The sequence below is a fragment of the Sus scrofa genome, chromosome 8 (genome assembly GCF_000003025.6).
Source record: "Sus scrofa isolate TJ Tabasco breed Duroc chromosome 8, Sscrofa11.1, whole genome shotgun sequence".
In the NCBI taxonomy this organism is placed as follows: Eukaryota; Metazoa; Chordata; class Mammalia; order Artiodactyla; family Suidae; genus Sus; species Sus scrofa.
In genome coordinates this window covers 81,890,197-81,903,864 of record NC_010450.4, presented here as the reverse complement: position 1 = coordinate 81,903,864, position 13,668 = coordinate 81,890,197, and the positions used below count along the sequence as shown (strand labels likewise).

At 36.7% G+C, this 13,668-nt stretch overlaps 1 protein-coding gene across 4 annotated transcripts in view; it reads right to left on the bottom strand.

Moving 5' to 3' along the window:
• TTC29 (tetratricopeptide repeat domain 29) overlaps positions 1-13,668 on the bottom strand; it is a 235,139-nt gene that overhangs the window by 77,753 nt on the left and 143,718 nt on the right. For all 4 annotated transcript variants that reach the window (XM_021101529.1, XM_021101528.1, XM_021101530.1 and 1 more), the window contains one exon: positions 7,532-7,760. In XM_021101529.1, coding sequence (XP_020957188.1) covers positions 7,532-7,760 — 229 coding nt within the window. The remainder of the gene's footprint in view (positions 1-7,531; positions 7,761-13,668) is intronic.

Below are 13,668 nucleotides of genomic sequence, written 5' to 3'. Positions count from 1 at the left end.
TTAGATTTTTAGAGACTGATTTTTCAAAATTTACTTTTATAACCATTCTACAAATGGCTGATTACAGGTCTGAAGTCAAGGATGTATATTATGAGCCTGAGACAATTTTATACCAGAGAGCAAGAAGGCCATTAAAATCCACAAAGCCTACATCAGAAGCTGTTTAGGGGAGGCAGAAATGATTTGGGACTGAAAGATACTCAGGATAAAAATGGATCACTCATCCTAAGCCAGACTGTTTTTTCAATCCAAGAGAAAACAAGATGGAAAACAAAATAAATCCCCTTTAAAGGGACGAAACCACTAGGCAATGAGAATATAGCTTCAAAAAAGGGGTTCACAAAAAAGAGCTTGATAGGGTGAGCACTAAGAAATTCAGCCCAAATATCAAGCTACCATGTGGTCCCCAAGTTAACAGTTGTCTGTCTGGTTGAAACAGAAAGTGCTTTTGTAGAACCAGATTTTTCTATTTAATTTAATTCCACATTTTTTATAAATGCCACAATACTTTATTATAATTCTTGCTTTCAATAGTCAATTATTTTTCAAGTAATTTTAAAAAGAAACATATTTTGTTTTTGACAAATTTCTGACAAATTTCTCACTTCTGTGTTTATTCTATATGTAGGTCAGATTATGATGTAGATTCATGTTCTTTCTGCCTGGAGGAGTTTAACATTCCTTCCACTGGTGTGTTAGTGATGAATTTTCTAAGCTTTTGTATGCCTGGAAAAATCTTTACTTTACCTCCATTTTTGAAAGATACTTTCATTGGGTATAGAATTCAGGTTTGATAGTTCTTTTTTCCCTCTAGTACTTTAAATAAGTTGCTTCATTCATTCCCTTTTGATTTACATTATTTCTAGGGAGATTTAAGCTCCTATCATCTTTGTTTCATATCACCCCTACCACACCATACCATACTTTTCTCTTTATCACTTATTTTAAACACTGTGATTATGATGTGCTTTGGTTTAATTTTCATATATCTTTTGCTTAGGACTCAATGAGCTTCTTAGATTTGTGGGTTTATAGTTTTCATCACATTCAGAAAAAAATAGCCATTCATTATTTTTAAAAATAGTTTTTCAGTTCCCTCATCTTCTCCTCTTCTTTGAGGTCTCCAAATTATTCACAAATTAAGCTTCTTAAAGTTGACCCACAGTTCTCTGACATGCACTATTCATATCATTTCAATTTTTTCCCCTGTATTTCATTTTGGATAATTTCTATTGCTATGTCTCCAAGCTGGATTTTTCCTTTGCATTATCTAAATCTTGTGCTAATCTCATCCAAGTTTGTTTGTTTGTTTTTTCCAATATTGGACATTTTATTTCTTACCTCCAGAAATTCAATTTGGCTTTAAAAAGTATCTTTCCTGAGTCTATATGTTTAATCTTTCCACTATATCCTTAAACATATGGAATGTAGTTTTAATAACCTTTTAAGTCCTGGTCTGCTAATTCTATCATCTGTTGCGTATCTGGGTCAGTTTCTATTTATATACCTTCTCTTCATTATGATTTATATCTTCCTGCTTCTTGGCATGTTCATGTAATTTTGACTGGATGCCAGATACTATATATTTTACCTTGTTGGGTGCTATTTTTTTTGGCTACACCCATGGCACACAGAAGTTCCCAGGCAGGGATCAAACCCAAGCCACAGCAGTGACAACTCTGAGTCCTAAACTGCTAGGCCACCAGTGAACTCTGCTAAATATTTTTTATTCCTATAAATGTTCTTGAGTTTTGTTCTAGAATTTAGTCTACTTAGAAAGAGCTTGAGGAGTTCCTGTCGTGGCACAGTGGTTAACAAATCCGACTAGGAACCATGAGGTTGTGGGTTCGATCCCTGCCCTTGCTCAGTGGGTTAAGGATCTGGTGTTGCCATGAGCTGTGGTGTAGGTCACAGACGAGGCTCAGATCCCGCATTGCTGTTGCTCTGGTGTAGGCTGGCGAGGGGTCCAATCGGAGCTGTAGCCGCCTGCCTATGCCACAGCCACAGAACCTTGGGATCTGAGCCGTGTCTGCAACCTACACCACAGCTCACGGCAACGCCGGATCCTTAACCCACTGAGCAAGGCCAGGGATCGAACCCACAACCTCATGGTTCCTAGTCGGATTCATTAACCACTGAGGTACGACGGGAACTCCTAGATTGTACTCTTAAGGACTACAAAATACTTTATTTATTTAGAAGATGCTCTCACTGAGGAATTGTGGTTGGTTTAAGCAGAATTTCTTTTTTACATTTGACAGGTTTGCTCTGTGACAATAGGACGATATAAAACCTGCTTGCTGACTTTTGGGCTAATTCTATAACGTTTCCATCATTGTTATTGTTATTTAACAAACAGGAGTAGCTGATCAAAGTATAACAGAACACAAGACTCACTTGGGAATGTGGCTTTTTCCCATTCTTTAAAATGGTTGAACCCATGTGTGAAAAGTACAAGCAAAAGATAGGGTAGTTAAATGTGGCTTGACATTAAACCCATAACCACACATCGAGCCAACACAAAGCAAGGCTGGAAGACAAATTCATGCTCTTGATTGCCTTCCTTTAAGAATATTAAATGATGACTCATACAACTAGTGTGATCGTTTTGGCACTCAGGAAAACTTTACATGGCTTTTCATATAAAACAGTAAGTGTCTTTACTGACTAGCCAGTGTATTCATCTATTTCTATACTCAGCATTTGCATCCTATTTATCTGATACCATTTACATTTGGCTACAATAAGAATGCACATTAAAGCCATGTTATTAATATCATGAATGAAGTGGTTAACCACGTTGGCATTTAAATGGCTATAATTACATTTTTTAGGTTAACAGGTCTACTAGGTTAAATTAAGAAAGCCTTTGCTTGTATGTCATTGCTTCTCATCTGGGCCTGTGAGCTCCAAAAGGCAAGATGAAATTATTTCCTCATTAATTTTTTTTCATGATTGTATAGATACTAATTCTGGTAAAGAAAATACACTATCTTCTGAAAAAATCAGCAGAAACTCAGATACCCTTAAGTCTTCCAGAACCAACCAATTTCTATTGCTTCAGGCTTGAATAACTGTACTGAATTACAATAAAATCTGAGTTTCTTCTACATTCCTACATTTGGGAGGGGAATCTATTCTTATTTTACTATTGGAAGGGAAAGGGGAGATATGAAATCATTCCAACCATATCTAAGCGTATTAAGAAGAGTATGAAGGTTCCCATATTTGCCGTGTTCCCTCTGAAAGGTACAAAGACGAAAGATGATTGCTGGTGAATCACTGTTCTATTTTATCTAGAGACCTGAGTGCTCTCACTGCTCTATTCCCTTAGGGGGTCATGTTCCTCTGCCTGCTCTGTGAGCTAATGATTTGTTTGGAGGATGTAAGTCTCAGAGGTGAAGATAACCGCACGGCTTTTATAATGTATCTTTCAAATCTTTGATCTGCTTTTTTCTGAATACCTGGGACCCCTCAATAGCAAGATTAAAGGTGCCTCTTCAGAGAAGAAAGGCAAAATTTGAAAACCTAAAAGCTCTTCAGATTTCCAAATAATATTTCCGTATTTCTTCATTTTGTCAACATCGTACTTGGTGTTGTCTTACCTTCATGTGATAATTGGATGGTAATCAAAATACAGGATTGGATCATTAAGATTTTTTCCCCACATTTTTCAAGGAGGCAGGCAACGATACATCTTGTTTTAAAAAGTGGCAAGTGCAAACTAGTTTACGGCGGCTAGGACATACATACTCATTTTGAATTCTATTTAATTTGACAAATATTTACTTGTACCTAGTAGATGTCAGACATTGTGCCTTCTTTTATAGGGAATACCAACATAAGGGTCTGTTTTCCAGAGACTCACTGTCTGATGAGACAGACAAGTCAATTACAGAAATGGCCATGAAAGGACACAGGTATGACAAACGAAAAATGCTTGGAGAGAAAAGAATGACATTCAGTGTGGGAAAAGAGAGCAGAGACAGTATGTAGTGAGAATCAGGGAAGATCTCAGTATTTGAGAAGGACCTTGCAGGGGGGCAGGGGGTGAGATTTCCCCGGATGGGGCTAGAACTGGAATTAAGGCGATAATAGTACAGTATAGTGTGTGTGTGTGTGTGGGTGTAGTCAGGGACCATGGTGGTGAAAAAAGGTTGAGAAGCTTGGACTTAACTTGTCGACAGTAGTAAGGCCAGGAAGATTTTTCAGCAGAGAGAAGATAGAATAATAAGATTTTTGGTTGAAGAAATAATTTTTTTTTGTCTTTTCTAGGGCCACACCCATGGCATACGGAGGTTCCCAGGCTAGGGGTCTAATCGGATATGTAGCTGCGGGCGGACGCCAGAGCCACAGCAATGCGGGATCCGAGTCACGTCTACGACCTACACCATAGCTCACGGCAACGCTGGATCTTAACCCAATGGGCAAGGCCAGGGATCGAACCCACAACCTCATGGTTCCTAGTCAGATTCGTTAACCACTATGCCACAATGGAACTCCCCTGAAGAAATAATTTTGAAGCATTACAAAAAAATTGTGTGTAAAATTTAGTGTTTTAGTGTTTTTCAAGTTAAATCTGTCTATGTAAATAAACAAGTGTGTTTGATAATGTCCTGTAGGTTTTATTTCCAAATAGAATACCTACCACCAAACATGCTGAATATACAGTAGTATGAGAATTCTCATTTATATTTGAATCTGAAAGATTATTATTTTTCATCACCCTTACAATGATTTCTAATCTTGGTCAAATGAATCAGTAAAGGTGTGTACTTTTATAGCCTTCTGGAGAATTTAATTTTTTCTACCACATCAATAGCTGAGTTTTACTGTCTGAATAATATATTTTTTCTGTTTTGTAAATGAATTCTTTTGTATCATTTTTATTAGATTCTATGTACTGAATAATATTTTTTTTAAATTTATTTTTTATTGAGGTAACACTGGTGTATAATACTATATAAGTTGCATGTGTACATTATATTTCTACATCTGTATACCTTACAGTGTGTTCACCACCAAAATTTAGTTTTCATCTGTCAGTTGATCCCCTTCATCTGTTTGGCTCCCTCCACCCCCGCCTTTCCCCCTGTTGATCGCCACTCTTTTCTCTGCATCTACCTGTTTGTTGCTGTTTGGTTTGGTTTGTTTATTTCTTTTGTTTCTTTGTCTTCTATGTGTCTGAATAATACTTTGAAGTGCATTTTTTTCGTTCTGCTCCTAATCCCTTTAAAACACAACATTCTCTTACAAAAAAAAAATGGGACGATAAAACAGAAAAAGAATAGAAAAATAAATTCCTTTATGGAGTATAGCAAAGCAGAAGAATTTTTTTTTTCTTTTTTTACAGTCACACCCACAGCATATGGAAGTTCCTGGACCAGGGACTGAATCCAAGCCACAGCTGTGACCTATGCCACAGCTGCAGCAATGCTGGATCCTTAACCCACTGTGCCAGACCAGGGGTTGAACCTGCACTACCGCAGAGACAAGAGAAGATCATTAACCCTTTGTGCCACAGTGGGAACTCCTGGAAGAGATTTTTCATAAAGCCAAATCAGGATTGCAATAAGAGGACACATGGCTCTGATCAGAAGCCGGTTTTGAAGAGTATTTTTTTTTATGATTATTATCATGCTGGGTAGAGTTTATACTAGTAAAATCTGAAAATGTGAGTAGCTCAATTTATTCTCCACCAAACAATTCATTAAAACAAGTAATCTAACAGATGGATTATACTTCTTCTGCTTTCTCACCTGGGCAGAAAAAGTGAGAGCCTAATGGGAAGGGAACTAAAAAATATAGGACAAATGCCCAAATACATGACAAGACAACATCTTGAAGTAAGCAAAATATCATATGGAAGTAGTTACTCAACAGTTAACTATAAATACTTTGGAGGCACTTGAGCACATTGAAGTCCAACAAGCCATTGTTTCTGAAGATTTCATCTTGGTTCCTCTTATTATAAATCTATTAGGAAGGAGACCTTTCCTTATTTTCTAACTAGAGGCCAGACAGTAGTAAAGTAGTATTCTACTGATGTAGAAGAGTCAATAGAATTTCTTTGTGCCATATTTACAATTGTTTACTATTTATTCTACAGAAGAAATAAATACCAAACAGATTACTATTTTATCTAAATGACTAAGGGGGAAAAAAGGAGTTCCAGGTAGGAGATGCCACATGACCCAGCAATTACACTGCTGAGTATATATTTGAACAAAACCCCAAACCACTAATTTGAAAAGATATATGCACCCCAATGTTCACAGCAGCATTATTTACAATTACCAAGATATGGAAGCAACTTAAATGTCTGTCGACAGATGAATGGATAAAGAAGATGTGAGATTATTTCTAATGAAATACTACTCAGCCATAAAAAGAATGAAATTTTGTTATTTGCAGCAACATGGATAAACTGGGAGGGCATTATGCTAAGTGAAATAAGTTAGATAAACACAAATACTGTATGATATTGCTTATATGTAGAACTGTAAAACTATGACAAACTAGAGAATATAATAAAAAAGAGGCAGACTCACAGACTCGGGGTCACCAGTGGTGAGGGAGAGGAGGGACAATGTAGGGGTGGGGAAGCGGGAGCCACAAACTACTGGGTATAAGGTAGGCTCAAGGACGTATTTCAGCATGGGAAGTAGAGTTAATATTTTTTAACAACTGCAAATGGAAAGTAACCTTTAAAAATTGTAGAAAAAATTAAAAAAACAAAACAAAACAAAAAAAACTACAAATAGGAGAAACCCCTTCACATTATATGCTTTTGACTTGTAATTCCATTTGAGTTCCAAACATTTAAAATATTTTGCTTAATAAAGTTTGATTTGCAAACAAGTAACCCAAACTGTCTTTCACAGGCAGTACTGTTTAACATTTTAAAAAAGAATCCTAAAGGTCTTAACTGAGGACTAGAGCCTGGTCAAGTTGACACGGTAAAACCAACCCTTATAATCCCCTTCTAGTTACCTGTTTTTTATTGACTATTTTGACTAATTATCACAAGAAAACTATATAGGAAAAAAGCAGAATTAAGAGAAATTACTATGAAATATTTTCTCAATATTTATACTTGAATTGAGAAAAAAGGAGGAAAACTCACTGCCATCAGAAAAGCAAAAGTATAATACCAAGTAGTGTCTATGATACTTGCTCTTGTCAGCAAGACACAAGACTGAACATTTTAAAACCTATTTCCTGTTCTTTACAACTGATCATTTCATACTGTTGAATATTTAAGATAACTGAAAAAAATGGTGATGTATTAAGCTGAGTAAATCATTACACTCTTGTACGCTTTCCTTAAATGCTGAAGGTCCCATAGAGCATGAAAATGCATCCAACATTCACTTAGTAATGAATACATAAAAATAAAATTATAAATAAAATTAAAATCATCAATGGTCGAATGAATGAAAATGAAACGAAAATGACTTCACAGTGAAAATGACTTCACCAACATGAATGACAGAAAAATCTCAAGTGTTTTAAAAAACCAACGCCTTACCAACAACTGGATCAGGTGCAATGTCACTTCTACTCTCCTTCCATGACAGCAGGTAGTCCAGACTGGTGAGATCTGCAGATTCTATATAAGTATTAACCGTCAGCATCATCTGATGAGCTTTCGCTATTCCATAATGAACTTTTGTTTCATCCATCAGAGGTACGTTTGTTAGCTCTGCTGTTGTGTCAAAAGCTTGCTGAAAGTATTCAGAAGCTTTGTGGTAGGAGCCCTAAAGATGGAAGAGAAGGAATTTTTTTCTTAATTTTAATTTTACCATTCTACATATCTGCCCACCTTGCCATGTGACACACTGATCTCTTAACAATTTTAGCAATTCATCTCAAGAAGAAAGAGATGGCAAGCAGGGCCTCTATCAGATTAAACTGCTTTTTAAAAGTTATGATCTGTAATACTGTGAAATTAATTCACTAAGAAAGGCGTATCCACCAGGTTGAACTGTATGAAACCTAAAAATGGACAAATATTAGCATTTTTGTAGGGTTCAACGTAATATATAGACGCAAAAAGAAGCTTGGGAAAGAGTGAACCAATTCACAATGATTCAGATGTAATTTTCTTACTTGTAACATTGGATTTACCAAATGAAATCTTTTTTTTTTTGTCTTTTCTAGAGCTGCTCCTGTGGCATATGGAGCTTCCCAGGCTAGGGGTCTAATTGGAGCTGTAGCCATGGGCCTACACCAGAGCCACAGCAATGCGGGATCTGAGCCGCATCTGCTACCTACACCACAGCTCATGGCAACGCAGGATCCTTGACCCACCGAACAAGGCCAGTGATTGAACCTCATTGTTCCTAGTCAGATTCGTTAACCACCGTGCCACGACGGGAACTGCCCAAATGAAATCTTTTTAACCAGCTTCTGTTTTCAGTCATAACAAATTATTCTCAGCCAACACGTTTCTCAATGGCAAGTGAAAGTACATACATACATCTGCCATTTGAGTTTCCCCACGTGCGCATGCCGTTCTTGACTGAGAATGTGGAGTAGCCAAGATTTCAAAAAAATATGATCTTGACAACAGCACTGGCTGTTAAATGTTTATCTCTTCTCCAAGTCCTTTGCAACACTTTAAGCCGCAAAAATTCAAGGTTTTTTCTTTTCCTTTTCCCTTCCTTCCGCCCTCCCTCCCTTCTTTCTTCCTTCCTTCCTCCCTCTCTCCCTCTTCCTTTTCTTTTTCTTTCTTTTCTTTGTTTCTTTCTTTCTTCCTTTCTTTTTCTTCATCTCTCCTTCTGAAAGCTATTGTCCATGAATAAATAATGTTTACCTAATTCTTATGAAGTGTCAGGGACAGTACTTCATATGAACTGTGTCAATAGCTTTCATAAGTCATTCTATAAGAAAATATTATTCTTATTTTACAAATAATGAAATTTAGCCTCAGAGAAGAGACTATTTTCTGCCATCCCTCTCCCAAAGCTTCCAAAAAAATTTCCTTAAAAACTTCCTTGGAGTTCCCTTGTGGCTCAGTGGATTAAGCATCTGGAGTTGTCACTGCTGTGGTGTGCATTAGATCCCTCGCCCAGAAACTTCACATGCTGCAGGGGTAGGCTCTCCCTCAAAAAACCCCCTCTTATTCAAAGGGATAATTTCAAGAATTATTTTTATATATTTTTACATTAAAACAAACTCATTCGACAAACTCTTTTTTTTCTTCTTCTTTTTCTGCTGCGACCATGGCACGTGGAAGTTCCTGGTCCAGGGACTGAATCTGAGCCACAGCTGTGACAATGCAGGATCCTTAACCTATTGGGGATTGAACACTGGGGACTTGAGTCACTGCAGTTGGGTTCATAACCCACTGTGCCACAGCAGGAACGCCTCTTTTAAATTGTTTTACTATGTAAGCTTTCAAGTCATTTTTCTTGAAACATTTTAAGAGGGGATTGGAAATAAAAAACACCATAGAAACAGCTTTGTATCATATGCCAGTATAGTTAAAATGCATACTCAACAACCACACCCCTGTACAATCATGGAGTCCAAAAAGCAGAAAAAATGACTGACTAAAGAGGTTGCTAGCAAGGTGAGGAGGGGGAGAAGTAGGACTTATGTGACAGTTAATGTTACATACATGAGCAGCATACATAACACTGTTTTTGTCCACAAGGGCAATTTAGGTGAACCATGTATTCAAATGGTTCATTCCAATTAACTTTGCTAATTTAAACAAAGTCCCTCTACATTACATCAATAACAATTTTTGTTTGTTGAGGTGAACAATTCTTTCTCTTACTTCAAAGTATAAAATACCGAATTTATATGAGAGTAAGATTACTTAAAAATAAAACTGTATCAAGGATACATGTATGCCAATTAAATTGTATGATTGAGAAACAACATAAATATTAAAGATGACAGTAAAACTAGTTAAAATTACAGATTGTCCTGTTAAGTACCAGAGATAAAGGACAAAACAGATGAAAATATATGACTAGACCAAACATTTCTGTTTTTAAAAAGAAAGGGGTATAAATATCTTATTATTGTTCTCCCCTGAGCTTTAGGCTACTTATTGTTTTAGGTGAGAGTCTCAATTAGAAAAATTAGGGACCATAAACATATGGACATCTGTTTGAATTTCTAGAATTATTTTTATATATTTTTTACATGAGAACAATCTCATTCATTCATCCATTCATTCACTGAGCAATTATTTTGTACAGGCTTGTGCCAGACAGTAGGGATTCAGCAGTGAACAGAGGTTATAGTCGGTAGGTGAGCTTACTGCTAGTGGAAGTATTCATATGCCTAAAACTTTTATTAGATATTATTTAACAAATGCTTTTTCCCACTAAAATAAGAACATTATAAGTAGGTAATTATTCTTCCCTCAAATTGTGCCCAGTGTTCAATCTTCAGACACACACATAACTGTCACAAAACTGGTATCAACCTAGATGTCTCTAGTTTAAAATGCTCTTAAATACAACATTAACTCTTCTCAGATGCAAGAATTTTTATACATACCTTTTTAGAATGAGGTTTCATTAATGTGCCTTGTACTCCTGGATTTTTCATTCTTAAAGAGTTTAATATCTAAATTTAATCTCTTCTCCAAAGACTCTGTCTAACCCTCCACAGTTGCTATTATCAGTTAATCCCTATTTTGTTATAAAATTTAGGAGATTCCACTAACTAATCCTGGTGATTTTAAACATGAGTTTGAGAATTCAGAAGTGAATTTATAGAAGTGAATTTATGCACTTCATAAATGCATCTTATTAAAAGAGACAACTTCATTTAATGTTATAAATATCGCTAATAAGCATTTAGTGAGCAATTTCAGGACAGGATCTTAATGACATCATAGACCTTGAAACAAAACTCTCATTATTATCCCATAACATAGAATTTTCATGCATTACTGTGATTCTTACTAGACCCTCCTTAGTGTCTAAAATGTCACTTTGTCCAATAAGCAACCCTAAATAAATGGGCATTTTCTCAATATTGAGGAAGAATAATTTCTTACACATTTTCTTTCCTATTCTGGTGTTGGAACTACCATTGTTTAAATTATGTGATTATTCACTGATCTTAGAATTAAACATCTTGTAAAGGGTCTGTACCTAGCTATTTTGCCTAAAATATTCTCATTTGATCCCTTTACATTAATGACAATTTTCAGTGAAAGGCCCATCACATCAGAGGGTAGGATGGTCGGCCCATCTTCCATGATTATGTTGTAAAAGGTAAACTAATTGGGATATTTTAAAGATGTGTTAACTTTAATTATAGCAACACTGTAGTAATTAGAAAAATGGTATTTTCCAAATACAGTTTTATATTACATTTATGGTTTTATAATAATACTATTTTCTGGAAATTACTGTTAAGAATACAATTAGAAGACATTGCATGAATAATGAGAAGTTAGAAAGGTATGATGAGGGCAGTATGTAGTCGGTCTTAAAAGGTAGACTGAAAGCATCAGTAATACTAGATTTGCTTTTAAAGATTCAGGGCAAGTTTTCAAAATGCCACACTACTAGACCAAAATGAAATAGAAGTTTGGAATTTCAGAAGTGAGAGAATACCATCTCGAGTGGTATAAGATTAGTTCCAAATTTATCGATTGTTTCGAGTATTTTTGTTCACCAACTTTATGCCACGTTGTCTTCTAGGAATTGGAATGAAATAAAAAACAAGGCAGATCTGGTCCCTGTCCTCATTAAGCTTTCATTCTAGACACATTCAAAAACAGAATTCTCAAATATTTAAATGCTAAAAAACAAAAGCCATGGAAGAAGAAAAATATCATAAACAAGAAAACTATGAGGTACGTGCTACGTAGAAAATTAATGTTAAAGAGTGACCTGGTGGCTACTTTTGACTGGGATACCTCCAAGAAGACTTCTTTGAGGCTGCGACATTAGCTAAGCTCTGAATGATAAGAAGCCAGCAATGCGAAGTTCAGATTGGGGAGTAGTACGTGCAAAGTATTCCAGCTAAAGCAAACATCTTCAGGCAGAAATAAGCTCAGTGTGTCTGAAGAACTCCACAAAAGCCCCTTTGGCTGTGGTGATGAGGATGAGGAGAGTAGAAGGCAGTAAAGTTAGGACTGGGGGTGGATGGGTAATGCGTCTCATGGAGACTATTTCAAGTCGGGGAGAGGAATCACATTTATGTTTTTCAAAATGAGAAGCAATGGAAGTATTTTAAGCAGAGAAACAACGATTTGTTTACATCCTGAAAGGATTACTTGGGCCTCTGGGTGGAGACTAGATTAGATGGAAGAGAAATGGAGAAATGGGTTCAGAGCTTATTCCAACAGTACAGGTGAGAAAACACAGTGTCAAGCCGATGTGGTGACAGTAGTGGAGATGGAGAGGAGCGGGTGGATATGAGATGTGTTTTGGTGGCTCAAACATCAGGGTTTGCTTCTGGATTGGATATGGAGCAGTGGGGAAAGAAGAATCAAAGGATATCTAGATTACTGGCTTAAGCAATTGAGTTGATGGATAATGGTACCATTTATTAAGATGCCTAGGGAGAAGTAGGTCAAAGGAGGGAGGATTCATATTAAATTTGAGATATCCAGTTACCTTGTGGCTTATTGGTAATGTAACTGACTAGCATCCATGAGGATGTGGGTTCGATCCCGGCCTTGCTCAGTGGGTTAAGAATCTGGCGTTGCTACGAGCTGTGGTGAAGGTCACAGACACGGCTTGGATCCCGCGTTGCTGTGGCTGTGGTGTTGGCCATTAGCTGCAGCTCTGATTCGACCCCTAGCCTGGGAACTTCCATATGCCACAGGTGCAGTTCCAAAAAAATAGAAATATAAAAATAAATAAATAAATCTGAGATATCTATTAGAAGACATCTGAATAGAGATGGTAAGGAGGCAGTTAAACAAATCTGGAGTCCCAAGGAGAGATCAGGGTTGGAACTATAAATCTGGGAGTCATCAGCTAATGGATGGTTATTTAAAACCATGGGCCTGCATGAGGTCAGATAAGGGGAACTCATAGACTGAGAAGAAAAGATTGCTTATAAAACTCTGAATAATATTCTATTGTGGTTGAACATTAATTTGGGAGAGAAATGGAATTAGGGGAAAGATGATGAGTTCAGTTTTTAATAGGTTATTTATGTATGTATTGATTTATTTGAAGAGATCCAAGTGAAGATGTCAAATAGGCAGTAAGAATGAATGGAATGGAGGAACGGAGGAGAGAGATCTGAGTTGACACATTAAGAAGTGCTACTGCATACCCAGTATGTACTAGGAACTCTACTAGGTACCATGTACATAGTTACAATTTTTTTGGCCACATCCACAGCAGGCAGAAATTCCCTGGCCAGGGATCAAATTTGAGCCACAGCAGTGACCTGAGCCACAGCAATTTTTATGCCAGATCCTTAACCTGTGGGGCCACTAGGACTCCTAAAATTTCTAATCTTTATGCAGTCTTCAAGGTATCTTGTTATTGATATTTGAAAGATGAGGAAACTGAAGATCAAAGATTTAACTTGCCCAAGGTCACAGCTGATAAACAGCTAGGCATGGATTCAAAGTCAAGTGGGCAAAACTCAGTGTGATTCTTTGGTCCTGCTACAGTGCCCTCCACGGAAGAGCTTTATAGAGAGCATGCAGTGCAAATAGCTTGTGCA